A 26,381-nucleotide genomic window follows, 5' to 3' on the forward strand; every position below is an offset into this window, starting at 1 on the left:
CTAGGCAATCTATTCCAGTGTTTAACTACCCTGACAGTTAGGAACTTTTTCCTAATGTCCAACCTAAATCTCCCTTGCTGCAGTTTAAGCCCATTGCTTCTTGTTCTACCATTGGAGGCTAAGGTGAACAAGTTTTCTCCCTCCTCCTGATGACACCCTTTTAGATACCTGAAAACTGCTATCATGTCCCCTCTCAGTCTTCTCTTTTCGAAACTAAACAAACCCAATTCCTTCAGCCTTCCTTCATAGGTCATGTTCTCAAGACCTTTAATCATTCTTGTTGCTCTTCTCTGGACCCTCTCTGTCTAACAGTAGTACTAGAGACTTTCACAGAGATTAAAGCCCCATAGCATTAGATGCTGTAAAAACACATAGAAATAAGCATTGTCCTAAAAAGAGTGGTTGTATATATTTATATGACAGACAATGAGTGTGAAGAAAGACATAGAGACAAAAAGGTGAAGGCTTTCAATAACTTGATATGGTGGTTGGGTGCCAGAATCCCTTAGATCCCTTTGACAGTCCCAGATTAAGCGATTGGGCGAAGTTCACACAGCACATGAGTTAAACTTGTTTTAATACTACAAATGATGCTGGGTTACTCTTTTGAGAAAATCATAGAAGCCCAATCATAATAGTTAAAAATTGGCAGTTTATTAAATAAACAACCAAACAACCCTAACCAAAACAATGCCTAGTGTGCATGGCTGTGTTTTTTCAAGAGAGACATGAGAGATTAAACTACAGAGAGGTGCCTGGTTCTGGTAATTATGCTGACTGATATCCATAGGTGTCAGATTTTGATTTCACATTTCCCCTCCAGCTAGACATTGTTTTGGGTCACACTGATGCCCCATGGGTAGAGCTTTTCTGTAGAACTGGTTCCGTACATTCCATTACTTCTGGCTGTAACCCTCCCTGAGAGTCAAGTCCCATGACCAGTCTGAGTAAGGGGTATCCACATGAGGGGAACAGCAAAAGGAATTTTCCCCCGTATTCTGACGTAGTGAAGTAGTAGTGGAGCTGCTCCATGGAGACTATTTCAGCTCACTGGTTAATGTACCTCTTTCTACACCCAATGCTCCACCACTGCAGTGTGGCGAGAGCCAGAGGATCATTTTGCCAAATCCTGGATTATATAGAACTGTACCCCACATAGCCCCTCTCCCATATACAGCCCATCCCTTTGCACAGTGGATAGTTTCGCTCTCAGGGGGACCTCTGGTAGTGGGGTGGGTCAGGATTTGCCTTTGATCATCCAACTCTTCCTGGAGCAAGACTCTTGGATGAAATGGAGCCTTCTGTTTAAGCTGGTAAATATCTCTATCCCTTCATTTAAACCTCTCATGTACAATAAGGCTGAGAGCCTATATCCCCCTACATTCAATCTTACAACTGCAGCAACTATTCTCCATCCCTCTACAGTCGACACCATCTATTAATTTAGAAAAAAAGAGAAGAAGAAACATGAAAAGAAATCAATACAAGAAACAGATATGAAGAAATAGGGAGTTATGGTAGCTGGCCAGGCTCTCAACAAATGTAAGTTGTAAGTCACTTGTTCAGCAAGTACTGTCAGGGCAGCCATATCACTGAGAATTACTTACCAGGTGCCTGCTATATGCGGTCTGCCTGCCTCCCTACTATAGAATGATTGTGTTTGCAGTCTGAGTGTTAGCGGCACTGGAGTCATAGGTCTACATTGCCACTGCGAGTGAGTCTCCTCGCAGACACAGACAGACTCAAGCTAATTTGGATCCGGTTTCTATAAATAGAAATGTAGAGGTTGCTGCTGGGACTGCAGTTCCTACTTTTAAGGCCCCCGATCTGCTGGGGTGAACTCAGGTGGCTAGCCTGAGTCTCAACTTCTACATGGCTATTTTTAGCATGTCAGCTCAAACAGAGCTACTGCCAATCTGTCTACCCAGCCGGGAGGCTGCTTCCAACTGCAGTGTACACATACACTTTCACATACCCACCCAGCTCAGGTGTAAAACACCACTATATTGGAGCAAGAGTTTTCTGAGTGTGGATGGGACTTAGGGGCAACACTCAAGTAAGAACCTCAGTTAAATTTGTATTGAAGACAAACACTCTCTGATTCAACAAACCCCTGATGCATGTACCCAAAGCTAAGTACACATTTACAAAAGCAGCAAAGAATCCTGTGGCACCTTATAGACTAACAGACGTTTTGGAGCATAAGCTTTCGTGGGTGAATACCCACTTCTTCAGATGCATGTGGTGGAAATATCCAGGGGCAGGTATATATATGCTAGCAAGCAAGCTAGAGATAATGAGGTCAGTTCAATCAGGGAGGATGAGGCCCTGTTCTAGTAGTTGAGGTGTGAAAACCAAGAGAGGAGAAACTGGTTCTGTAGTTGGCAAGCCATTCACAGTCTTTGTTCAATCCTGAGCTGATGGTGTCAAATTTGCAGATGAACTGAAGCTCAGCAGTTTCTCTTTGAAGTCTGGTCCTGAAGTTTTTTTGCTGCAGGATGGCCACCTTAAGGTCTGCTATAGTGTGGCCAGGGAGGTTGAAGTGCTTTCCTACAGGTTTTTGTATATTGCCATTCCTAATGTCTGATTTGTGTCCATTTATCCTTTTCCGTAGAGACTGTCCAGTTTGGCCAATGTACATAGCAGAGAGGCATTGCAGGCATATGATGGCGTATATTACATTGGTGGATGTGCAGGTGAATGAACCAGTGATGGTGTGGCTGATCTGGTTAGGTCCTGTGATGGTGTCGCTGGTGTAGATATGTGGGCAGAGTTGGCATCGAGGTTTGTTGCATGGATTGGTTCCTGAGCTAGAGTTATTATGGTGCGGTGTGCAGTTACTCATGAGAATATGTTTCAGGTTGGCAGGTTGCCTGTGGGCAAGGACTGGCCTGCCACCCAAGGCCTGTGAAAGTGTGGGAACAGAGCCAGACGTGTACCCAGAAGCCTCCTACTGCAAGACAAACCCAAGAAAGAAACCAACAGGACTCCACTGGCCATCACATACAGCCCCCAGCTAAAACCCCTCCAACGAATCATCAAGGATTTACAACTCATCCTGGACTATGATCCCACACTTTCACAGGGTCAGCAGCTGAGCAGAGACAACTCATTTGAAGGAGAATGCAATAGGAAGTGAAAGGCGGGGTGGGCAAGTTTCAACAAAACAAAGGCGTCTCTAATGGATGATGAACTGCCCAGGAAGAAAAGGAAAGAGCTGTTTAACTCTGTGGTTCTGCCAGCAATGATATACAGAGCGGAAAGCTGGTTAATGATGAAAGCAGAGGAAGAAAATCTCGCTGTCACCCAGAGAGCAATGGAAAGGCAAATGTGTAAGATATTGCTCCGTGATCATATACTGAATGAGGAGATGAGAAGGCATACAGAGGTGACCAATTTGGTACAGACAATATACGATGCAAAGTGAAGATGGGCTGTTCATGTAGTCCACAGGCAAGACAATAGGTGGACAATCAGTGACTGGATTCCCAGAGACCACAAGCCACTGCTGGGCAGACCAAAAATGTGCTGGGCCAATTCCATGACAAAACTCTTTGGCCAGAAATGGAAAGAATGTGCTTACAACAAAAAAGAATGGTGTGGTGTTGACTTGCATTCGTGGAGGGATGGACAAACAAAGGTGACAAAGGTGAGAATTAAAAATAATAAAATAATATCTGTTGAATCTCACTCTGAGTAGTTTTGTACCAGGATTAAAATTGTACTGGGATTAAATCTGCCACTTTTAATTAACAAGTTTATGTTCCAAACTCATGTTTCCTTTATTTATTAACACAATCCCTAATGGGCACTGTGTGTGTGTGTGTGCGGGGGGGGGGCTTAGGCCCCCAAGCTCCCAGTTGTCTATGCCCATGGTGTAAATAGATGGGTTTTCTAATTGCTAGCCCAGAAATCTCAACCTAGAATCTGTAGGTTAGATTGTGTTCTCTTTCTGCCTTATACATCAGGCCACTTTGGCAACAGATTTAGTGAACAGATCTGTTGATGTTACCTGAGCCAAGGAAGAATCTTATTTGCTGTCCCAATGTTGCAGTGGCTCTGCGGTGCTAGAAAGTAGCAAAATCTTATTTTTGACAGCAATATAAAATGCTAGAATTCAGAATACACACAGGTATCAGAGCTGTTGAACAGTAACTCTTCTGGCTGCAAAGGCATTGCAAAGGGAAAACAAATGTTGCCATAACCTGGTGAAACTTGACTCCCTCAGAATGCACAGGGATGAATATATAGGAATGACTGATTGCAGCTATTACTTCAAAACTTGTAGGTAAAATAACTGAAAATCATGGCCTTCCTTTTGTGTTTTTATTCTGCTGTCTTAGTAGATGTATGTGAACAGCTTCCATAGTTTAGTTTTCACATGCACATCAGTATACTAATATTATTTGGCACTTATTAGCACCTTAATTTGAGGATCTCATCTTGCTTTTCAAAAAAAAGTATTGACATAGGCATTCTTTCGTTCAGGCTTTTGGTAGTATCATTCCCCTAATGTCTTTTCTTTATATACCAACAAACTATAAATCTAGGCAGGCTTGTATCAAGAATTACATAGGGATATTGCAAAAGCGGGAAGGGGGACTAGCAATCACAAACGTACTGCTTAATCATCTTAATGGCATCGTGCTAACAATGGACTAAACTGTAAATCTGAGGCTGGGATTCGATTACAGGGCTCTTTTGCTGCAGCACTGACTGAGCCATACTGATTTTCAAAATGGAGTTTATCACTGGATTAAGCCTTCCCCGTTCTTCTGGAGTGATCCCTTAGCTGCTACAAGAGAAGGTTTCTATTGTCATAGGTAATGTACGCTGCTGCTGGGATGATGCATGGACTGAGATCTGTCTTGGCCCTTTACCTGATCATTAAATGCATTCAGATCAGGAGAATGACTAATCTCCACGTGCAAGTCTTGGGCCTGGTCTACACTACGCGTTTAAACTGATTTTAGCAGCGTTAAACCGATTTAACGCTGCACCGTCCACACAACGAGGCCCTTTATATCGATATAAAGGGCTCTTTAAACTGGTTTCTGTACTCCTCCCCGAAGAGAGGAGTAGTGCTGAAATCGGTATTACCATATCGGATTAGGGTTAGTGTGGCCGCAAATTGACGGTATTGGCCTCCGGGCGGTATCCCACAGTGCACTGTTGTGACTGCTCTGGACAGCAATCCAAACTCGGATGCACTGGCCACATAAACAGGAAAATCCCCGCGAACTTTTAAATTTCATTTCCTGTTTGCTCAGCATGGAGCTCTGATCAGCACAGGTGGCGATGCAGTCCCAAATACAAAAAGAGCTCTAGCATGGGCCATACGGGAGATACTGGATCTGATCGCTGTATGGGGAGACAAATCTGTTCTATCACAGCTCCGTTACAGAAGATGAAATGAGAAAGCATTTGAAAAAATCTCCAGGCTATGATAGACAGAGGCCACAGCACAGTGCTGTGTGACAAGTGTAACGGAAAGCCTGAGAATCAAATGGACGCTCATGGAGGGAGGGAGGGAGCACTGAGGACTCCAGGTATCCCACAGTCCCCGCAGTCTCTGAAAAGCATTTGCATTCTTGGCTGAGCTCCCAGTGCCTGTAGGGTCAAAGACATTGTCCGGGGTGTTTCAGAGTATATGTCGTCAATTTACCCCCCCTTCCCCTCCGTGAAAGAAAAGGGAAAAAAATCATTTATTGACTTTTTTATATGTCACCCTATGTCTACTGCATGCTGCTGGTAGACACAGTGCTGTGGCAATGAATAGCAGCATCCTCTCCCCTCCCCTCCCCGGTGGCAGACAGTACAATATGACTGCTATCCATCGTTATCATCAGCCCGTGAGTGCTCCTGGCTGGCCTCAGGTGAGGTCGGCTGGGGGCGCCTGGGTAAAAATAGGAATGACTCCCGATCATTCCCGATAGATGGTACAGAACGGCTGGTAACCGTCCTCATCATAGCAACTAGGGGCTGAGTTCCATCAACCCCCCCTCTCCCCTTTCATGTCTAAAGAAAAGATTCTGTACTGCCTGCACTATCATAGCAGCGGGATGCTGGGCTCCTCTCCCCTCCACCGTTTAAAGTCCTGCCTGGACTATCATAGCAGCTGGAGGCTGCCTCCCCCTCATTTTATCTCACTAAAAACTCAGTGTTTCTTATTCCTGCATTCTTTATTACTTCATCACATAAATGGGGGACACTGCCACTGTAGCCCAGAAAGTTTGGGGGAGAACGGAATCAACGGATGGGGTTGTTGCAGGGGCACCCCCTGTGAATGGCGTGCAGCTCATCATTTCTGCGGGATCTGACACGGAGCGGTTGTGCTCTCTGGTTCTCTGATACACTGGTTCTCTAGTACACTTGCCCCATATTCTAGGCAGAACTGACTCTATTTTTAGATAAACCATAAAGGAGGGATTGACTCGGGGAGTCATTCCTATTTTTGTCTTTGCGTCCCCGGCTGACCTCAGCTAAGGCCAGCCAGGAGCACCCATGACAGCAGCAGACGGTACAGAACGACTGATAACCGTCATCTCATCACCAATTTACAATGGCACAGCAGATGGCACGGAATGACTGGTAACCATCTCTGCTACCTTGCAATGGCAAAGGAATGCTGCTGTGTAGCACTGCAGTACCACCTCTGTCAGCGGCATCCAGTACACACATGGTGACAGTGACAAAAGGCAAAACAGGCTCCATGGTTGCCATGCTATGGCGTCTGCCAGGGCAATCCAGGGAAAAAGGGCGCGAAATGATTGTCTGCTGTTGCTTTCACGGAGGAAGGAATGAGTGACGACATTTACCCAGAATCACCCGTGACACTGTTTTTGCACCATCATGCATTGGGATCTCAACCCAGAATTCCAATGGGTGGGGGAGACTGCAGGAACTATGGGATAGCTACCCACAGTGCAACGCTCCGGAAATCGACGCTAGCCTCAGTACATGGACGCACACCGCCGAATTAATGTGCTTAGTGTGGCCGCGTGCACTCGACTTTATATAATCTATTTTACAAAACCAGTTTCTGTAAAATCGGAATAATCCCGTAGTGTAGACATACCCTTGGAAAAGTTCCGCCTCGCTCATCCCAGAGGGCCATTGGGAAAGCATATGTTGGTGTCACTAAACATAACCCTAAGTAACTCGGGAGGGTGGAAGGCCACAAGGGTATGGAGCCTTCCTGGTTTTAGGCCTCAGCAGACAAAAGTCCCTCCATGTTTGAACTTTAATCGACCTAAAAGGCCAGGTGTAACAGCCGTTATCAGTTGCAACAGTTCTAACTGGTCTAAAGCAGAAATAATGAGGCCTGTGCACCTTTAGCAGAAGGACAAGATAACTTGCAGAAGGAAAACTTACTAACGAGCTGCTGCGGCCAATATTACTTAATGCACCTGCGCTTACGTAATTGCTACAGGGGGAGGAAGGGGGGAGAAGAAAGAGAAAAAAAAACTTATAAAAAGGGAAAAGCCGCTTGTGTAGGGGTGCTGGATCTGAGGCATTCTAAGTCTCCCAGCACCGCTTTGAGATCTCAAATAAACTTTGCTTGCTTCTCCACCCTGGTGTGTTTATTGGCGCTAAGCACTCTGGGCACGAACCACTGTTGCTTGCCTCCAGCACCCTCTGTGCCTGCAACACATACAGAATGCCCCCTCTACCTTTCCGGACTCAAATGTCTGACTCGTGGTAAGACACAACCCAGCCCTCCCAGACACTCATCAGCACGAGTAGAAAGAACAGCTCCATCATGGCATAACAAAATGGAAAGGAAACTTTCCAAGTCCAAGGGCCACTTGCCAAAGGCTCAAGCAACAAACCGCTGGTGAGTTTCTATGCGTGACAAAATGTCTCAAGAAACAGTATGACCTCGTGGACACGACACAGCTTGCCAATCTTTCCAAGAGGCGATCGCCCTCCCGGTGCTCTTCCGACGGAGGCTTGTTTCTCGCTGTCCTCAGCTGGACCGATTCACCCCGATCAGCAGCTCAGCTTCCTGCCTCCACCCTAGAAGCTAGATGGGCTTTGTAACTTCCATCTTCCTAGTGCAACCTCCCGAGCCAACAAGGTGCGTTAGAGTTACACCGCTACCTTCCTATCCTCGCCCCCCCAGGGAAGGCCCCGCAGTCCTGCTCAGGAGTCGCCAAAGTTACTGTGCCAGCAGGGGCTAGGCTGCAGGAGAAGTTAGGGAGGCTGCTTTTTGGGGCGGGGGGCGTGCAGCGCTCCCGGGCCGCCTGCGTGGTGCTGCTGCTGCATTGTGGGGGGAGGGGGGCTCTGCGCGCGGAGTGTGGGGTCCGTGCGCTGCAGGAGGTGTCACACGCAGCCCTTGGAAGGCCAGCCCGGGTTGGCTCCGTCAGAGCACACAGCTCCCCCGACTCCCCCTCTCCTGCCTGCCGCTGCCGAAACGCCCCGATTCGGCGCAGTGGCTGGTTGGCGCCCAGACGGGACAAGAGGGGCCAGGGTTGGGCGCAGGAGCTGGGCTAAGAGCGGCGGCGGCGGCAGCAGAGCGGAGCCCAGTTCCAGCTGCCCGGCCGCTGCTGCCTCCCATGCCATCACAGCAACAAAGAGCGCGCTGAGCAGCGGGGAAGAGGCGCCCGGGCTCCAGGCGCCGCCAGCACGGAGAGCAGCGGGGGAAGATGGCCAGGAAGGGGGACGCCTCCGCCGCTCCCTACGGTAAGTCCGCCAGGCTGAGCGGGCGCTCGGTGCATGCGGATTGGGCGAGCCGGAGCCGGAGCCTCCGTCTGGCCTGTTTACATCGCGGCTCCAGCAAGTGAACTGCCGCCGCCGCAGCAAGAGTTTGTTTCCCTCGGCAGCTCCCGGGGGCTGGGCCCCCCTTGACTCACCGCCCGGGGCGAAGGGGCTGGGACTCTCCTGCCTGCCCCGTGCGCGGGGGGACAGGGGCTTGGGAGCGGCTCCCTCCCCGCGGCGCGAGGCGCTGGCTGCTGCCTCCTCGGGGAGCTGGCAAAGTTGGGGCTCGGCGGGCGCAGGGCTGCGGGCGAGCGGGGGCCAGAACTCTTCGGAAAGCCGCCTGCTCCGCTGGGCCGGAGCAGGTGCATCGCCGCCGCCCGGCTCGGCTCTGGGGGGCTTGTCTGGGGCGGAGAGGTGCGAGCGCCTGCTGCAGGGAGCTGGCCTTGGGCAGGGGCGCTCGGACAGGGGTGCAGGCGGGGGCTGAGGCTAGGGGGGACCCGGAGCCCGGGACTGGGCCGCAGGGAACGGGGGTTTGGCTTTGGGGAAGGTGGTGTGCTGGGGTGGGGAGCACGGAGCTGGGGCTGGCGCGTTGGAGTGTTGGGCGCGTGTAGACAGTATTTTGGAGCTGGGGGTTGTGTACACAGGGTGGGGGTGATGTGGCACTGGGCGGCTTCGCAGTGTTCTGATTTGGGGCGTAGGGGGAGTACTGGTCTGGCCAGGAGGTGCAGGGCTTGCAGCCGGTATACTGGGACTCAGCGAGCAGCTTGTCTCCTTGCCCGAGTCCTGCCAGTCGAAACGTCGCTTCCTCCAGCAGAAGGTCACCGGGGGCACAACTTTATCTCTGTGCTTGAGCGCTGCTTTAATTGCTCCTGAGTAGCTAATTCATTTGCAGCAGAAGACAAGGTTTAGCAGGCTCCTTAATCTGTTTAAAGGCATCTCCATAAAACCAAGTGCCGTTTTCCTTTTACAGTTATGCGTGAGATTTCCATGGCAAAATATTTCCCTCTTTAATCTTCAGAATGAGCAGAAACCTCTTAGAAACAAGCCTCCTTTTCTCTGCATCCCAGCAGGCTGGTCATATTCACAGATAATTTACACTAAGGAGCATATATAGAAAATAAAACTGTTGCTTTGGTGTAATATGCATGTTGTTTGACATGGCTGTAACTCAGAAAACCCCATTTTATGATTTAAGAACATAAGAACGGCCATACTGGGTCAGACCAAAGGTTCGTCCAGCCCAGTATCTTGTCTACCGACAGTGTCCGATGCCAGGTGTCCTAGAGGGAGTGAACCTAACAGGTAATTATCAAGTGATTTCTCTCCTGCCATCCATCTCCACCCTCTGACAAACAGAGGCTAGGGACACCATTCCTTACCCATCCTGGCTAATAGCCATTAATGGACTTAACATCCATGAATTTATCTAGTTCTCTTTTAAATACTGTTACAGTCCTAGCCTTCACAACCGTTCCAGGCAAGGAGTTCCACATGTTGCCTGTGCGCTGTGTGAAGAAGAACTTCCTTTTATTTGTTTTAAACCTGCTGCCCATTAATTTCATTTGATGGCCCCTACTTCTTATATTATGCAAACAAGTACATAACTTTTCCTTATTCACTTTCTCCACACCACTCATGATTTTATGTACCTCTATCATATCCCCCTTAGTCTCCTCTTTTCCAAGCTGAAAAGTCCTAGCCTCTTTAATCTCTCCTCATATGGGACCCGTTCCAAACCCCTCATCATTTTAGTTGCCCTTCTCTGAATCTTTTCTAATGCCAGTACAGACGCTCCCCAGGTTACGCAAGACCCGACTTACGCAAATTCGCACTTACGGAAAAAGTGCCATAAACCAGAAATAGGAAATTTTTGCATAACATATGAGTATACTTTTCTGACTTACACAGAATTTGAGTTACTCAAGGCTTTCCAGAATGGAATGATTGCGTAAGTCAGAGGGTGTCTGTATATCTTTTTTGAGATGAGGAGACTACATCTGTATGCAGTATTCAAGATGTGGGCATTCCACAGATTTACATAAGGGCAATAAGATATTCTCCGTCTTATTCTCTATCCCTTTTTTAATGATTCCTAACATCTTGTTTGCTTTTTTGACTGCCGCTGCACACTGCTTGGACGTCTTCAGAGAACTATCCACGATGAGTCCAAGATCTCGTTCTTGATTAGATGTAGGTAATTAGCCCACATTATATTGCATGTACAGTTGAGGTTATTTTTTCCAATGTGCATTACTTTACATTTATCCACAATAAATTTCTTGCCATTTTCTTGCCCCATCACTTAGTTTTGTGAGATCTTTTTGAAGTTCTTCACAGTCTGCTTTGGTTTTAACTATCTTGAGCAGTTTAGTATCATCTGCAAACTTTGCCACCTCACTGTTTACCCCTTTCTCCAGATCATTTATGAATAAGTTGAATAGGATTGGTCCTAGGACTGACCCTTGGGGAACACCACTAGTTACCCCTCTCCATCCTGAAAATTTACCATTTATTCCTACCCTTTGTTCGCTGTCTTTTAACCAGTTCTCAGTCCATGAAAAGATCTTCCCCCTTATCCCATGACAACTTAATTTACATAAGAGCCTTTGATGAGGGACCTTGTCACAGGCTTTCTGGAAATCTAAGGACACTGTGTCCACTGGATGCCCTTGTCCACGTTTGTTGACCCCTTCAAAGAACTCTAATAGATTAGTAAGACATGATTTCCCTTTACAGAAACCACGTTGCCTTTTGCCCAACAATTTATGTTCTACGTGCCTGACAATTTTATTCTTTCAGCTAATTTGGCTGGTACTGATGTTAGACTTACAGGTCTCTAATTTCTGGGATCACCTGTAGAGTGCTTTTTAAATATTGGCGTTACATTAGCTATCTTCCAGTCATTGGGTAGAAGAGCTGATTTAAAGGACAGGTTACAAACCATAGTTAATAGTTCTGCAGTTTCACATTTGAGTTCTTTCAGAACTCTTGGGTGAATGCCATCTGGTCCAAGTGACTTGTTACTGTTAAGTTTATCAATTAATTCCCAAACCTCCTCTATGCATCTGATGAAGTGGGTATTCACCCATGAAAGCTCATGCTCCAATACGTCTGTTAGTCTGTAAGGTGCCACAGGACTCTTTGCTACTTTTACAAAACCTCCTCTAGTGACACTTCAGTCTGTGACAATTCCTCAGATTTGTCACCTACAAAGGACAGCTCAGGTTTGGGAATCTCCCTAACATCCTCAGCTGTGAAGACAAGCAAATAATTCATTTAGTTTCTCCGCAATGACTTTATCGTCTTTAAGTGCTCCTTTTGTATCTCGATTGTCCAGGGGCCCAACTGGTTGTTTAGCAGGCTTGCTGCTTCTGATGTACTTAAAAAACATTTTGTTATTACCTTTTGAGTTTTTGGCTAGCTGTTCTTCAAAGTCATTTTTGGCTTTTCTTATTACATTTTTACACTGGCAGTGTTTATGCTCCTTTCTATTTACCTCACTAGGATTTGACTTTCACTTTTTAAAGATGCCTTTTTATCTCTCATTGCTTCTTTTAAATGGTTGTTAAGCCACGATGGCTCTTTTTTAGTTATTTTACTGTGTTTTTTAATTTAGGGTATACATTTAGGTTGGGCCTCTATTATGGTGTCTTTGAAAAATGTCTACACAGCTTGCAAGGATTTCACTCTAATCACTTACCTTTGTGGACTAAAACTTTATAACTGTATCTGTTTAATAAAAAATTGACAGTTTGAGTTATTCACACTGAGGCCCTTAAGGACCACAGCTGGTTAGCTTTCCTTCATGGAAGTGAATGATAACCTACCTGAACAAGCACTTGATCCATTAGTGCTTCCCCAGTAGGGGGTGTTTTGCCTGAGAAAGGATTGCAGAATGAGTCTAAGGGCTTGTCTACATCAGAAAGTTGCAGCGCTGGTGAGGGAGTTACAGCGCTGCAACTTAGGAGGTGTACACATCTGCAGGGCACCACCAGCGCTGCAACGCCCTGTTTGCAGCGCTGGCCGTACTCCCGTTTTGTCTCGGGTGTAGAGGATCCAGCGCTGGTGATCCAGCGCTGGTAATCAAGTATAGACACTTACCAGCGCTTTTCTTGACCTCCGTGGAATAAGCAGGTATCCCAGCATACCTGAGGAAGCCTCTGGTAATCAAGCAGGTCTCCTTCCCCGGCTTGCTCTCGCGTTCCCCGAACCCCGAGCAAGCAGGTCTCCTTCCCTGAGGTTTGCTGAGTGGTTCGGGGAACGCGAGAGCAAACCGGGAAAGGAGACCAGCTTCGCCGCGGTTTGCTCTCTCGTTCCCCGAACCCCCGAACAAGCAGGTCTCCTTCCCTGCGGTTTGCAGGGTGGTTCGGGGAACGCGAGAGCAAACTGCGGCGAAGCTGGTCTCCTTTCCCGGTTTGCTCTCTCGTTCCCTGAACCCCCGAGCAAGCAGGTCTCCTTCCCTGCGGTTTGCAGGGTGGTTCGGGGAACGCGAGAGCAAACCGCGGCGAAGCTGGTCTCCTTTCCCGGTTTGCTCTCTCGTTCCCCGAACCCCGAGCAAGCAGGTCTCCTTCCCTGAGGTTTGCTGAGTGGTTCCGGGAACGCGAGAGCAAACCGGGAAAGGAGACCAGCTTCGCCACGGTTTGCTCTCGCGTTCCCCGAACAAGCAGGTCTCCTTCCCTGCGGTTTGCAGGGTGGTTCGGGGAACGCGAGAGCAAACCGCGGCGAAGCTGGTCTCCTTTCCCGGTTTGCTCTCGCGTTCCCCGAACCCCCCCTTGAAGCCGCCCAACAGCGCTGCAGTGTGGCCACATCTAACACCACTTGCAGCGCTGGTTGCTGTAAGTGTGGCCACTCTGCAGCGCTGGCCCTATACAGCTGTACTAATACAGCTGTAACAACCAGCGCTGCAAAATTTTAGATGTAGACATGGCCTAAGAAAACCAAGGAATTGTTTGCAGAAAGGGTAATATAAACAAACCGGGTGGGGGAAGGGTGGGGGTAGTGGAGAGAACACTTACCAGAAATCAGAGAACTTCAGGGAAGAAATTTTATATGTTTCCAAAATAGTGACTAATGCCTCTGAAGTTATTTAACTACTCACAGAGCCTGATCCAGGGAAGTCAGTAGTTTTGCAGTTAACTTCAGTGGTAATAGTCTGCAATGCATAGAAAAGCAGATAGAAGAACACTCACCTCAAGGATCACAGAAACACAGTATTTAGACAGAATTCATACTCCTGTAAGTGCAGCATATAATTCCCTCACTTACAATCAGGAAAGCTCTGCTTTGGAGAGAAGACTTGGAAACTGTATTGTGTTATCACACAACATTATTTTAGCTTCATTTTTAAAATATGTTACTTTGGAACATCTACAGTCCTTTGGCATGATACTGTTACCTGTATTTACACGGAAAATGCATTTGGAAAAAATTCTTGTATTTCAATTTGTAATTTTTCAGAACTACAAATTGAATATACTAACTAGAATATTTGCTATTTAAGAAATTTCACGTTCATTATCATTTTTTCTTTCTTTTATCTCTCCGTTTGCATGTGCTTTTTTTCTTATACGTACTATTTAGCATAGGGGTCAGCAACCTTTCAGATGTGGTGTGCCGAATCTTCATTTATTCACTCTAATTTAAGGTGTTGCATGCCAGTAATACATTTTAATGTTTTTAGAAGGTCTCTTTCTATAAGTCTATAATATATAACTAAACTCTTGTTGTATGTAAAATAAATAAGGTTTTTAAAATGTTTAAGAAGCTTCATTTAAAATTAAATTAAAATGCAGAGGCCCCCGGACTGGTGGCCAGGACCTGGGCAGTGTGAAAATCAGTTCACGTGCCGAAGGTGGCACCAGTGCCATAGGTTGCCTACCCCTGATTTAGCATGTGCCTCCTAAGGGGTCATTGGAAATAATTACTTTAGTCTTATAATGAAGAAAAGCAAATTTAAATTAATCTTTCTAACTTACTGGCCTTATACTAGGAAATAGTGCAATACCTTCTAAATTCAGGATCTGCAATACCGTATGGTTCTACATGAAATTGCTGTAATAGTCACTCACCATCTTGATTGTTTTTTCTGACTCTGCTAATAGTTGGCTATTTATCTTCCCACTCATATTTTTTTTTTGAAGGAGTAGGTGCCCTTAGCCTCTCTTCTTGGAACCCTACTTCACCAGACCACTATTGGCTTTACTATTTTCAAATAACAGAGGCAAACCTTTCTCAAAAGCTTCAATCTATTGACTTCTGGCATCGATTTAATGCCTTTAAAGAGATCTCAAGTCAGATTCCTGGCTGACAGCAGACTACAGCCTCCCTGGGCAGCTTATTAGCTGTCCCTCTCCCTCTGAGCTAACAAGTTCTCTAACTGATGCTGGGTTTCTAGATTTGGACTGGCTGATGGAAAGCCAAGATATTGGACAGTATCTGGATGGCTATTGGAGTGAACATAGCTGGATAAAAGCCTTTAGTAAACATACAGACTTTTTTTTGGTAAGATTGGGGTCATCCTCTTCTAAAAACTACAGTACATCTTTTTAGCCATTTTGGTTCTCTTGCATGCGCATGAAGGGACTAGAAGATCATCCTTGAGGCAAGCTGCTTATTAGCTTTCTAAATCTAGGTAATAGGATTAATTCTTCCCTAGAACAGCTGTAAGCTTGCAACAGAGAAATGTGGTTTCTTGCCCCCAGAATAGAGAAAATAGGAAGGGTTTATCAAGAACAGTGATGCTGACTTTATCAGAGCTCTCTCTCCAGCAGAGATTTTTTTTCAGTGTGAAAGAGAAATAGCTGTTCCCTCTGGAAAAAAAAATTAAAATCTTTCAGTTGCTATCTTCCAGTGGAAAGATATCAAGATTAAATGGAATACAGGTTTTCCATGTGTAAAAGAGCAATTACCTGCCTGCGAGGCCCCCTCCCCCCATACTTTGGTTTGGTGTTGGACCATCTCAGTAGAGAAGATTGCCACTGCAAGTGAAAAACAACAAAATTCTTGAGCACTTGCTTTTCCATCATAGCTTAATATTGAGGTTTTTTAAAAAATAACAATGAGAGAGCTTTTATTTTTATAATAAGTCACTCACCTCTGTCACTTGACTAATTCTTGTTCTTGTTGAAACCAATAGCAGAATTGCCACTGACCTAAGTGGTGCAGGACTAGGCCATTGGCAATGCCAAAATTATGTGTTTGTGCCGTCACAGTTATTTCCATAGTAACTAATAGTGAAATAAAGCCTAGATTATAACATCACTGAAAAAATGATGTGGGGGAGGAGGATACAGAATTTAAAAAAATCTTGTTTCAGACAATATTTTAGTAAATCGCATTGATGAGAGGAGATATGTATATAAGGGCCGATCTTTATTATTTTCAATTCACCTTGAGTTAGCCCTCTTTTCTTTTTTTTTGCATCTGCAAATGGCAGGGAACAAGTCCTCTGTTGTCTTCGTTATTTGTATGTAGCCTAGCTCAACGTGTCCTTGATTGAGGTTCTTAGGTGCAATAATAATGCAAATAAATATTAACAATAATTTAGGTTGGTTATATATGTAAAATCTGCTTGCTTCTCTAAATCAGTCACCTAAATTTCACTTTCAAAGTACCTCTGCAGTTGTGTCTCAGAAACTGCAGGTGTAAAACAAGACACCGCTATTTGAAAATATGCACCAAAGGTACTGTACAATAAACATCACCCCGTAGAATCTTACAAGACCTCTTAGGTCATCTGGGTCATTTCCCTGCCAATGCAAAATTGATCCTATTGTACATTTACTATTCTTTTCTCTGGTTTTAGAGTTCCAAAGACTAATAGACATCACTATCATTACTTTTTCTTGAGAGTCAGACTACATATTCTCTTTAATTTCATCCCATTACTAGTAATAATACCTATGTACTACCCAAAACAATTCCTCTCCTTTTGTGGTATTTACACTTCAACAGGCAGGTGCCAGGCACTTCAAGGCGGAATCTCCCATCACCTCTTAATTCATGCTTGGCCAAATTCAAATATGATATAAATGAGTGCAATTCCACTGACGTAAATGGATTTGAACCTTCTAAATTATCTAAATTTGGTCCATTTTATAAAGGGCTTCAACTGTGCATGGTATATCAGATCAATCAATAACTCTTTGGACATCACTGCAGTACATAAGTACAAAGAGTTCAGGTATGACTGAATTTTTCTAATCTGTATTGATTTAATAGAGTTTATGCACAATGGAATAAACTTGGGAGATGGGAGAAGAGAATTCTAAAGGTAGCAACTAACTTTGTGTCCTGTTGTTTAATTAGTTTATTATTGCAGATATTTCTTTTTGAATAAGAACGTTCTCCCTTAGTACCTCACTTCATCTTCTGTTTGATCTTTTGGTGAAGTCTTGATCCTGCATGTGTTAACATTTCTCTTACTATCAAAATTAATTTAAGCGTTTAAACTTCACTGTAGGATCAAACAGGAGGAGCATATGGATTTTGAGGACACAAACGTTTGTTCAAACTGTCATTTCTTTTATCATTAATAAAAATAGCAAGGTAAATTATTAAAAAAACACATAACAGATAACTAGATCCAAGACTTCTTATTGTTTTTCCCACTATGAAATTCCACGATGAAAAATCTAAATGTTATTTTAGCATAATTATTTTTGGGTGGGAACATGAAAACATTATTTAATAAATACAATCATATTGAAGAATTATTTGGTATCTCTGTTTATGTGTTACAAACTTTATTCATTGTAATATTGTATTACAATGTATTCATGAGATAATTTTAAGCAACCATTTAAAGCGCTCTCTCTCTCTGTTTGTGTGTGTATATATATATATATACACACACACATTTGGAAATCCATATAATACTAAAATGTCTGATCTGATTACAGTCTAGTGAGACTAACATTTATAGTAATCATTCAAAGAAGAGGAAATAAGTTGCAGATTTAAGTGCCTTATTTTCAGCTATACCTTGTGTTTCAGAGAAGTTAGGAAAGATAACTTTACATTTTTACATAGCTCTTCCTCTTGGGGTCTTTCAAGAGAGAAATAACTACATGACAAATGCTGTTAAATTTAGTGGACTGAAATATTTTGATGATTCTTGGCAGAGAAATACTCCCAAAGCCAAATCCTCATCTGGTGTAAATCAGAGTAGCTTCATTGAAATTTGGCCTCCCGGTCTTTATACATGTGAGCAGCTAATATCTAGAGATGTCCCTCTCTTTTCCTGCACTTGAAGTAATGTGGAAAGAAAGATTAAAAAGCAATCCAAGGAAAAAATATCATTGGGCTGCATCTTTAGCAGACAGGGCATTATTGTAACATAATATTTAAAACATTCTGCTCACTGATTCTTAACGGGAGCTTTTCTGTACAGTTCCTCTAATTCCCATTAGCCAGTATTGTTTATGAAATGCCCAGGAAATCCATTCTGGTTGCAGAGTCAGGTGGTAATGTCAGAGCTTTGCTACTGTTGAGCCTGGTCCTACTCCCATTGAAGCCAATGACAAACTCCCATTGACTTAAATGGGACCAGATTAGACCCATATTTCTCTCTTTTGGGGGGAAGATCATAAAGCAGGATTTTTGGTGAGTTTTTGAATAAATGCAACAAAATCAGCAATAGTTCTTCAACACCACAGAGTTGGTTTCAGTAGTAGTGAGAATATCCTTTTTTGTTTTTGTTTGTGTCCTGTGTAGTTTTAGTCCAGTTCATGACAATTTTGTTAATATTTTCAGAATACTATTACTTTAAAACTTTTTTGAATTTTACCAAATCTATCGATACCTTGGGATGAGTCATGCCATATGACACTTCAGGAAGATAGTTATGTTTGGGAAGTTGCGGGAATAGAAAGGGAGGGAATAGAAAATTGGACTCCTAGTATGGTATCATCAACTATTGAGCAGCTACTGCTATTCTGTAATGCTTTTGATAGATGGCTAGGGGACTTAACCATCTTAAGTCAGTAGGGATGGGGGAAGGATAGGGGAAAGGAGATGTATGTCGATGTTTGTATGTCCACGTTGTTCAAAAGCATTACAATTTATCTCAAAGTTCTGTTACTTTTTGGAGAAAAAGTGTTCTGTTCCTAGCTGACCATGTGTTTTTTATTATATACATTATCCGTGTCTCTGTATTAATTCAACAATTAACCCAATTCATGCCTCGAAATGAGAGAGTTGTAGATCATGAAAGTTCTCACAATAGGAGGAAATATGGCAACAAAGTTAATATAGAAACGTAGGAGACTACATGAAAGGAGAACTAACAGTTTAACAGGTGCCTAGGCAGTATCATGAATTAGTGTATTGACTTTCACCTCTGTGATGAAACTTTGGACAGTCACAAATGAAACTTTGATTTCCTATTGCAATTTTGCCTATTTTTTAAAAAAACCCACAACAAAGTTGTGATATCTGCTCAGAAGAGTTTCCAGACTGGATTAATGGTGGTGGTGGAGTGCAGGTCATAATTAAGGTACACGTGGAAGAGCTATGCAGGGACCCTCACACAGCACCTGCTCACACAATACACGGCTCTAGCTGGAAGTTACTATCATTTTAGCTTCATAAGCATTAAATGAACTCTCACATTGGAGGGGAAAAAATCACAAGGCCATAAATTATACTGGATGTGGGTTTGCTGATCCTTAAAATTAACATATGAGTAAGATCCCTATCTGCTATAAATATGAGAAATGCTTAATCTCGAACAGGATTAGGCCCTACATTAGGAGACTGACCCCCTAATTAAGACAAATTAGCTATTAGCTGGCTGCAAATTCTGAGAGTACTAATTAATTTTCTTGTGCCATGGCTGTGTATCTGACAAATATATTAGACTATGGAAATTCTACCCTTAGTTGGTTTTCTTGTGCTTATGTATTCCGAAGTATAGAAGTATGGAGCATCATTCACCGAATAATCTATATTATCTAGAAAGATCGAAGACTTAAATATCAGTTTTTTCATGTTTTGAGTTACAGTTTTGTGGCTCAAATTTGCACCCCTTAGAGTCAATAGGGAATTCTCAGAGGCTTCAATGAGAGCAGTATTAGGCCCTCAATTATCCTATTTTTTCCCCACGAGTTAAATTAAATGATAGTATTGAAAAAGACAAAATTAAAGAGACAAATCCTTCACAGAAATGTGTGAGATTAGACACAATGGATTGCAATTGCTTTTTAGAGAGATTAGTCTATTGTGTAAATATGTATTTCAGGACTGTTTAAAGTATGGATTATGTAAATACATATTTAAGGACTTTAAAAATGCATCATATTGACAGAACCTATTATAATAGGGTATCATGTAAATATGCATCTAGGGAATTTTAAAGATGTATTATTATTGTTAGACTATTGTGAATATATGTATTTAGGATTTTTTTAAAATGTAGATTATTTACCCAATAAAATGTAGAAACTTTTTCAAAGGCAATATTGTTTATCATGTAAATGCATAGTGAGGGCAATTTTTGAAACTTTGGTTACTTGATAACTGCAACCTTTTTAGTCTATTGGGCAATTGTGATATTTCAGGAATTTCTGTGTCACTGTCAGTGGTATCTTCATGGTCTTCATGGATACTCATTATGGCCTTGATCTTGTAAATGGTTAAACACATTGATAATTTTACTTGTGAATTTTCCCATAAACTTCAGTGAGACAACATCCCTGAATAAAGCTATGTATGTATGTAAGTGTTTGTAAGATCCAGGTGCAAAAGAATTCTTGATATGGTACAAATAATAGCCTAAATAACTTATTTGCCACATCAGACAGCATCTCAGACAGCAAACCTCTTAAGGCCAAATCCTGTTAGCTTTATTTATGACAACATGTCTGCTCATCTTGTTCACATAAATATCCTAGCTGAAGTCAATGTGACTTCTGATGGACCAAATCCTAAGAAGCACTAAGTATTGGATTAGGTCCCATGTAAGTAAGGAAAAAGGATTTGGCTCATATTGCAGAATTTATAATGAGCCCAAATGGATGTTTTGTTTTATTTACCTTTGTTTCTTGAGCCAAATTTCTTATGCTAAATTTCAGCCCAGATAAGTCATGAAAATTCTATGTGGAAACAACCTGGGCCTGATTCTGTCAGCTTTGCTCAGGTTGAGTAGAGAGCACTCTACTCCACAAGCAGTCTCAGTGAGGCCATTCACAGAGTAAAGCTACTCCCCAAACTGAAAAAGGGTGTCAGACTCAGAACCCCCTGGAAACTGGGATTTCCAAGTTGAAAAGTGGATGTAAACATCATTACAATACCTTGATACATTATCTTGATATACAGATAATGCATAATTTAGCTGTGGTGGGTTATTTGTTGCTTAGTGATTTGTCTCAGCAGAGTAAGCACAACACCATTGAAAGATCTCCAACAGGAAAAGAGAGTAATGAGCTAGATTACTTTCTGATGGAACTGACTTGTGTCAGAACTTGTTATATTAACATGCAGGTGTTAATACATATTGGGGGGGGAAAAATTGAATTCTCCCCTCCAAAATACTATTTAGCTGTGATATACTGAAACAACAATCTAATATCTTTACTCCCATTCAGGTCTACTATATAGATTTGAGCAGTTGCTCTCCCTATACACTCCCCAGGGGTACATGATGATGTCAACACTCTGGAGGAAATTAACAAAATTGCAGCCTAAATGCAGCAGGCTCAGGCCTGCAGCATCTAATAGAACTCCTTGTATGATTAGCTCTTTGTATGGCATGTTTCAGCCTACAGTGGTGGTCTTTCTCTGAGCTGTATCCCTCTGAATATAAGGGAGCATACAGAAATGTCAACAGAGGCATAAATGTAACAGAGTTATAGTTAGTGCTGTTTTAATAACCCAGTGGATTAATGGCAGTTCTGTCAAGCTTGGTGAATCCTTCCATTTAGCAATAGCTTGATTGTTCTCCCTAGACTCTTTTCTTAACCTCCTGCTGAGATTTCTCAACATGACTGTTAAACATTTTATAGATCAGCTCCTAGTGAATGAATCAGCATTTTGTTTGTTTCCAACAATATGATCACTTTTACTATTCAAGCCAATGCAAGGAAACATAGAGACAGATGTAATGACTGCCACTCAGACCAACATGATGATAATGCAGTAGTGTGACATAGAGCCTGACTGATTACTGTTTGGCATGATTTTACTGTCTGCAGTGTTGATGTAACCCTGTTGATCCCAGGATATTAGAGGGACAAGGTGAGTGAGGTAATATCTTTCATTGGACCAACTTCTGTTGGTGAGGGAGGCAAGCAGAAGAGCTCTGTGTAGCTTGAAAGCTAGCCTCTCTCACCAACAGAAGTTGGTCCTATAAAATGTATTACTTCACCCACCTTGTCTCGCTATGATTTTACTGTGGTATACAGCCAGCTGTGGTTGTCTCCTAGATAGTACATCAATATCTTTGTTTCCTATTTTCAAAACCAGCTACACGTTAAAATGCCTTTCACCCTCTCCCACTCATACATGCAGTATACTTGTGATGTACATCTTTAGAAGCCTGTTGGGAATCTCAAGACAGGTGAGGTGGCTCATTCATACAATGCACAGGGTGAAACTGACAGTGCATGATGTATGCATTTCTTCTATGTGAAACAGGCATTAAAAGAAGAATCACCTTTTTCCAGAATCAGTTTCTCCAGATAGACTCAGATTTTACTTTTATTTCCTGGGCAGGGAGTGAGTCCTCTGAACACCGTTTCTTCCCCTTTTATTCTGTTTTCTGCCCGCATTTCATAAAGCCCCACTTAACATAAATTCTACTCTAAACAGAAGAGGGCTGGACAGTGGTCTCTTCAAAGTCCATCAGCTCAGCTCTCTGTATGACCCCAGGAGATGGGGAGCATTGTTAGAGTGAGATTCTCCCTCTCAGTGCCTGAGCTGTCTGGCTTCAATAGCTTTCCTTGCCCCAGCCAGAGTGAGAAAAAGGGTTAATCTCTGGACATAAACTCTGATTCTGTGGGTAGCAGTGTGTCTTGTTACCACTAGACCACTGGACTGGCTTGCTGCTTAAAAATAACAACAACCACACCACTGAAAGAGAGAAGAGGAAGCTGGGCCATAAATCCTCACAAATGGAATGCAGTCACTGTGGCATAAGGGGGCATCTTCAGGAATAATGGTGGATTTGTCTCATTTTCCTCTTCTGTTATCATATTTTAGTAGGTGGAAGGCAATGCTTATGCATTTCTAGGAAGCCAAGGTTTTGAAGCCTTACCTGAATTTACATGTGGCTCAGGTCTTGTGCCTTGGATGCACTCTTCTCTGCCTTCCACACCTAGCATTGCTAATAGTTTCAAAATGGAAGAATGCACTACTCTACTTGGGAAATGGATAAAGCAAATTTTTTCAGACACAGAGAATGTTTATTTCTTATCAGCGTCATTACAGATGCAAAGTGTTTTCTCATTAAGCTTTTGCAAAGTTTTGCATTTTTGAAATCTTTCTTGAAGACCCTGTCCTTTGAAGCAGTTGATGTGGCTTTAGCCATACCATCTTTTCGGTTTTCCTTTGCTGCTTATCTTTTGTTTCTGTGTCCTGTTACAAACGTGCATTCTTAGAAATAATAATATGTAGCATTTAGATGCTGTTTTTATGTTTAAACACACTGGCCAGATTCTGATCTTGGTTACACTGGTGTAAATCTGGAATTGCTCTCTTGAGTGACTTTAGGTTTACACCAGTCTAAATGAGGCCAGAATCTGGTTAATTATCTGGTTAATCTGAGGTGAGGGCAGGGGTTTGGGAATCAGGAGACTAGATTCTTTGTCCTACTCTATTGGATTTCTGAGTGTGGATTTCCCCTCTGGTGATGTAGGGAAAGGAATATTTACCAAACTTTGTAAAATCAAGGAGGCCTGTGGAGGAAAGGTGCTGTGTACAGTAAATGCAAAACATTGTTTGAGTAGGATTTTCAAAATTATTCAGCATTGGCTTAACTCTGTTCCCATTGATAAAACTTCCATTGACTTCAATGGGAGCAGAGTTAGACTAATGATGAGGGATTCTGAAAATCTCACCTAATGTATATAAGTCATATGAAACCACCCACTTCTCAGTTATTTCTGTATACATACAATGTAGTATCTATGTATTAAGCTCTCGCTGGTACAGCTGCATTCAGTTCAACTAATTCTGTTGTTGTAGCCCTAATGCTCTAAACAATTTGAGCCCAGGAATGTGAAAAAATCACATTACCTAGACTTTTTTTCCTAGAAAATCTTGGTTTTTAATTTAATTATCTTTTCAAGGTTTGTTTTTAATGGTACTTTTTTGGAAAGGAGAGGATGTTGATTGCAGTAGTTTTGATCATCTGTAAAATCAATTGTATAGCCTTAGCAAAAGTCCACACTTGCACCATCTTCAGTGGAACTCCTACATGTCCCCTTGGCTGGGAGCTAAGAGCCTGTTACTAATATTGTCACAAAAGCAACAAATATCTTTGAACACTAAGAATACCTAATGACTAATCAAAACATTTTGCAACAAGCTTACTCGCCATATATAGTAAACATTCAAGATGAAATCCTGCATGATAGCTGTTGTTGGAAATGTAGGGTATTAATTACTTTTTCAGAAACAGTGCACAGTTCATGGATGTTTCTATCTAAAGACTGCTATTCAAGATAGGTTCAGAGATAAAACAATTTGTTTTATTTATGATAGGTAATTATAGCCCTTTTGTTTGATACTATTTTGAACTAATATACTCAATTTAGTTGGTGTGCTGAACATCTCTTTCCAGTACTTTATTTCAGTTATAGTGTTACTGTTAGTAAGCAAAACACTGTCTAGTTTCATGGTGGCCTGAACAAAATCCCAGGATTAGGAGTGTTCTGCCGGGGAAGTGTCTTGTGCTAGTTAAGAATCTGGATATAGTGAAGTAGAATGAAAAGTCTGAATTGTTTTAGTGCATTATGATGGGGAAGTTGCAATTCTCTTTATAATGAACTTCAGCGTCTAATAAAGTTATCCTGTGGAGAAAACTTGGCTTCACTTATGTAAGGGGTCTACTGAAGACCCACATCTCCGGGGTATCTACAAGACTAACTGGCTTACAATGGCAAGGCTGGGGGATACTTAAGGACAGTCTATATATCTTTCTACTTTAAAAAAGAGAGAACCCATTTTCAGGAAATGGCCAATGATCACCATCTGGCTATTTTGCTTGTATGTTCTACCCTTTACTTCTCTCCTCTGTCCCTCTCCTTGTTTTGCCTTTTTAGAATATGAGCTTTTTGCAGCAGGGATTGTATCTTCTCTTGTGTTTGTACAGTGACAGCAGATTATAGATGCTACTGGAAACAAATAACAAATACTACACTCAGATGTGAAATGTAGTTTGTTGCAATAAATTGGCTTTAAATGGCAAAAGCAAGTGCTGAATTACAACGTGGAAGTGCTGCTGATCCAAGAAAAGTTGTTTTGAATAGACAACTAGGGCTAGATTGTGGCATTTAACTACAGTTCTGAGTTGCTGCAGAGTCCTGCTGCCCTAGAGGGAGATCCAAGAGGGTTGAGGCCTCGAGGGAGTTTCTTGCTACCTCACTAGGGCCAAGGACAATCTGGTCCTAAGGTTTTCACTGAGGACAAATGTAACTAAATTTGAGCATCTCACCTATCAAAATGCAAACCTGTGTACTAGCGAGAAAACAAATGAAACTGCATCATAAATAACCCACCTGTTGTATCATGTGTGCTGATGCCTCTTAGATTGGAAGCTGCTACGGGATGAGGCCCTTTCAATGCTTATGCCACTATGCAGATAAATAATATCAAAACTGGAATGGACAGTATTTCTTGGAGATGGCTAAGGACAGGGAGGAATTAAATTTGTCTATTTTGCAGTGTGTTTCTGCCAGTCCAGTTCCCAGTATTTTCTAGCCTTTCTGTTTTCATTAGTTAATTGGCTTGCTTTCCTCCATGTTAGCCAGTTATGTGTCTTTATGCTTCAGTAGAAAGCATGTAGAGTAGGAAGCACTGGGCTCTTATAGATGAATGTGGGTTGATTATGCTGCTTGCTCTTGTAATCAAATCATGCTCAGTAATCTATCTTCACTTGGATATGGAAGCACTCCATTTGCTGTGCACTCACTCCTGAAGAGTAAAGGCGCATAGCCATCCACAGCTGCTCAACAGTGAGTGTCTGTTTCTTCCTGTTGCTCTGGTACCTGTTCCAGAGACAGGCAGACATATAAAAACAATTGCCTAAAGTATATTAATTGGGTGTTTTTTTCCTATCTGGATATTATGCCAAAAAAAGCCAGGGAGGCTGAGTATGCTTGATGAAGACTGTTATCCTAATACAATCAAAACAGAAGCATTGATCAGGATAATATAGCTTGAATTGATTTAGAACTATTAAAACAATTAAGCCTGCGAAGTGGGTGATTAGTCTGTCTCTGATGTTATTGGCAGGCTGGGTTTGAGGAAACATGATTATTCCTGAGCTTTTAGAAGTGAACATTAACTCTGTTCTCCAGTCCTTTACCTATTTTATTTGTGTTACAGCAAAGGCTAACCAAAGCGTAATATCTGATTTGGGCAATGCAATGGATTGGTGGTTCCTAAACTTGATCATACCATGGCTAGACATCCGCCACAAGCAACTGGTCTCCCTTAGCTGAACTGCAAATTCTTTTGCACTG

General features: G+C 42.7%; 2 protein-coding genes across 9 annotated transcripts in view; one reads left to right on the forward strand and one right to left on the reverse strand.

The window, feature by feature from the left end:
- ACADM (acyl-CoA dehydrogenase medium chain) overlaps positions 1–9,083 on the reverse strand; it is an 82,529-nt gene extending 73,446 nt beyond the window's left edge. For all 3 annotated transcript variants that reach the window (XM_050961051.1, XM_050961050.1, XM_050961049.1), the window contains exon 1: positions 8,856–9,083. In XM_050961051.1, the coding sequence (XP_050817008.1) occupies positions 8,856–9,068 (213 nt within the window). In that variant the 5' untranslated portion in view covers positions 9,069–9,083. The remainder of the gene's footprint in view (positions 1–8,855) is intronic.
- SLC44A5 (solute carrier family 44 member 5) overlaps positions 7,860–26,381 on the forward strand; it is a 208,277-nt gene continuing 189,755 nt past the window's right edge. For 2 of the 6 annotated variants that reach the window (XM_050961020.1, XM_050961022.1), the window contains exon 1: positions 7,860–8,080. Coding sequence is in view for 1 of the 6 variants with exons in the window: in XM_050961016.1 (XP_050816973.1) it covers positions 8,649–8,685 (37 nt within the window). In the remaining 5 variants the exon portion in view is untranslated. Of the gene's footprint in view, positions 8,081–8,262; positions 8,686–26,381 lie in introns of those variants that run through there. The other 4 variants (XM_050961019.1, XM_050961021.1, XM_050961023.1 and 1 more) reach the window with 3 other exon arrangements.

Source organism: Gopherus flavomarginatus, chromosome 7, assembly GCF_025201925.1.
Source record: "Gopherus flavomarginatus isolate rGopFla2 chromosome 7, rGopFla2.mat.asm, whole genome shotgun sequence".
Taxonomy (NCBI): domain Eukaryota; kingdom Metazoa; phylum Chordata; order Testudines; family Testudinidae; genus Gopherus; species Gopherus flavomarginatus.